Source organism: Cyprinodon variegatus, unplaced genomic scaffold, assembly GCF_000732505.1.
Source record: "Cyprinodon variegatus isolate N-32 unplaced genomic scaffold, C_variegatus-1.0 Scaffold631, whole genome shotgun sequence".
Lineage (NCBI taxonomy): Eukaryota > Metazoa > Chordata > Actinopteri > Cyprinodontiformes > Cyprinodontidae > Cyprinodon > Cyprinodon variegatus.
Window position 1 is genome coordinate 59,195 of NW_015151084.1, and position 2,777 is coordinate 61,971.

The 2,777-nt window shown below is 41.7% G+C and overlaps 1 protein-coding gene across 1 annotated transcript in view; it reads left to right on the top strand.

Annotated features, from left to right (window-relative positions):
- The first annotated feature begins 206 nt into the window (after positions 1 to 206).
- tbc1d14 (TBC1 domain family member 14) overlaps positions 207 to 2,777 on the top strand; it is a 96,478-nt gene continuing 93,907 nt past the window's right edge. Inside the window, exon 1 of the mRNA XM_015393235.1 lies at positions 207 to 710. Within this exon, the coding sequence (XP_015248721.1) occupies positions 662 to 710 (49 nt within the window). The 5' untranslated portion in view covers positions 207 to 661. The remainder of the gene's footprint in view (positions 711 to 2,777) is intronic.

Genomic DNA, 2,777 nt, shown 5'->3' on the forward strand with positions numbered 1-2,777 from the left:
AGTTAACATTCTTTATTTTTTCAGTGGCTCTAACCTTCGTGCTCAAAATAATTAAACTGAGGTTTATAGTGAATTAAATAAAGAGGTTGAAAGTTAATATATACCTATTTATTTAGCCAGGTGTGTCGTGTTCGATTATTAATGCCTGCAGGTTGAGACAGGTGAATCCATCGACAGAGGACGTTCTTGCATCGATTACACCGCACTCCACGTCAAAGTTTGTTTTAAAATGGCGGCGGAAGCGGAGAAACAGGTATGAGTTATTAAACCCCGCAGCTGAAAGGTTGACATGATGCCGTTTGTACATTTTATAAAGTAGTGGAAGCGGACTTTATCTCCTGTTTCGTCGCCGGAGGAGAAAGCGGAGAAGTTGTTGGCCTTTGTTTCCAGTAGAGGAAGCGCTGCGGAGGGGAACGTCAGCAGCAGCAGCAGCAGCAGCAGCTCGGGGAGGAAGGAGGCGCCACCGGCTGTTCGCGCTGTTTTGACCCCCTGCAGGGACTTTATGCGGCAGCTCATGACTTTCCTCCGCTGCCGGCTGTGTGGGGGAGCCAGGGGGGCGGTGGAGGTGCAGCAGTAGCCCCAGCAGCAGCAGCATCCTCAGCATGGAGCTCTCCGGGCGGCAGGCACCTGTCATCCACCTGTAGCGTCCATCAGCGGCGCCATGGCAAACCCGAGCCTCGGTCCACAGAACCAGCTGGACGGCCGCTCTGGTAAGGCTGCTGACCTTAAAGTCCTGTCCACTTTATTTGGTTTTTATCTCTATAAAACCATAAAAACACGCTCATATGTCAGACTCTGCCGTGTGTGCTGCCCTCTCGCTGAACTCTTGATTTTCGCCAAACTACATGAAACGGAGGTGAAATTGAAACATATCTTTGATTTTATTAAAATAAATAAACTTTTTATGACTTAAAAAACACATATTTGTATATCTAGTACATGTTTTATTAATTCGGCTTACATATTTGTTACCAAAACTGTACTTGCTAAGAAAAAATAAACTTTTAATTAAGTTTTTCCATTTTTTAAAGTTAGAATTCAACCCAGTTATGTAAAATGGAGAACAGTTTTATTATAAATGTAATGAAATAGAAATGAACGAATTGATGTTGACGGTTTTAATGTTTTTAGAACTGAAATGTACTTTTGGATTGAAACTTTACACTTTTTTTTTAACTCTGCTGTATTCCAGCTATTGCTGCTGCTAACAGATGGATTCTGGTGGAATATTTTAACATTTCTTTTAATCTAAATTAACACTTGTTATAACTTAATTTCATATTGTCAAAATTGTAAGATGGCAGTAAAGTTTCCATTCATTTCTATCCATTCATAGGAGTAAACATATGACGTGTTATAGTCTCTCTAACTAAGCAAAAGGTCACTTTTGTTTTGGTTTTCAACTTAAAAAAAAGCAAATTAGTTTTTCAGACAGAAGTACAGTCAGCTGATTTTTAAGTATTAAATATGATATAATTAACGAAATAATCCTGAAATCAATTAATTTATCAAAATATTAGTTATTAAAGGGGTCATAAAATGCAAAACNTTTAAGTATTAAATATGATATAATTAACGAAATAATCCTGAAATCAATTAATTTATCAAAATATTAGTTATTAAAGGGGTCATAAAATGCAAAACGGAGTTTCCATCATCATAGATGAATAACGATAGTTCAGCGGGTGAAATAGACGTCCAGAGAAGATCAAACCCCATCAACACCTCCTTTCTCTGCAAATCTCACAATTCTAAACTTCCACTGTAAAACAGGCGAATCCAAATGAAGCACCAAATTGACGTCAACTCGGGGATGTTGCCTTAATTGGTTCTGGCCTGCACATTTGTCACGGTAGATGTTAGACACCAGTTTAGCTGTTTAGCTTACAGTTGGGTTTACTTCTACAAGAATTACAAAGTTTCTCTATTGAAAATGAGCCAGAACCACGGGCGTAAATGCAGTGTTCCAGGCTGCACGGAGGAAGTGCAACATTTTTACAGTCTTCCAAAGGATCCAGAGATTCAACAGGCATGGATTATTTTTGTCTATCAGAAGATCCCTGCAGAGTTCGATGCTTAGATGTTCATTTGCTCTAAGCAAAGCACAGCTTTTAAAATCTAGACTGTTCAAAGCAGGATTTGCTAAACTTCTTTTACTGAAACGAGGGGCTGTTCCGACCGTAAGGCCATCACAACCCCAAGCTGGGAGTATGATTCAGTCGCTAAGCTGTTGATAGCAATGCTAGCATATCTATGGTGACCAGATATGCTTGTATCATCCCCCCCGCCTGCCTTACCGTGCCGCAGGAAGCACAGGGCCGTCAGGCAACCGTCACCAGGTTGTGTCGATCCGTCCCCCGCTGGCTCCCTGTTTCGACTACGTGCTATATATATATATATATATATATATATATATATATATATTGGGGATGGAACGGTGGCGGTACTGCGACCAAAGCCAACCGCCAGTAGAAAACAACAAGAAGAAGAAGAAGCAGCGAAGCAGTGTAGCCGGGTGTAGCAGAAAAAAATCAGTTGTTGTGGAGAATTGTGTGGGTATGGCGAGTTGGAAATAGGGTGGCCAGATGTCCGGCTTTAGGGCGGAAAGTCTGAATTTTCATTGCACTGTCCGGCGTCCGGCGCCGCACCCAGCCGGACGTGTATTTGTCCTCCTTTACCCCCAGATTCCACATACTCCGTCAGCGCTCCGCTCTGCTTACGTACGTGGTGTGGAGAACTTGTCTGTCATGTAAATCAATGAGAGCTGTCCCACATCC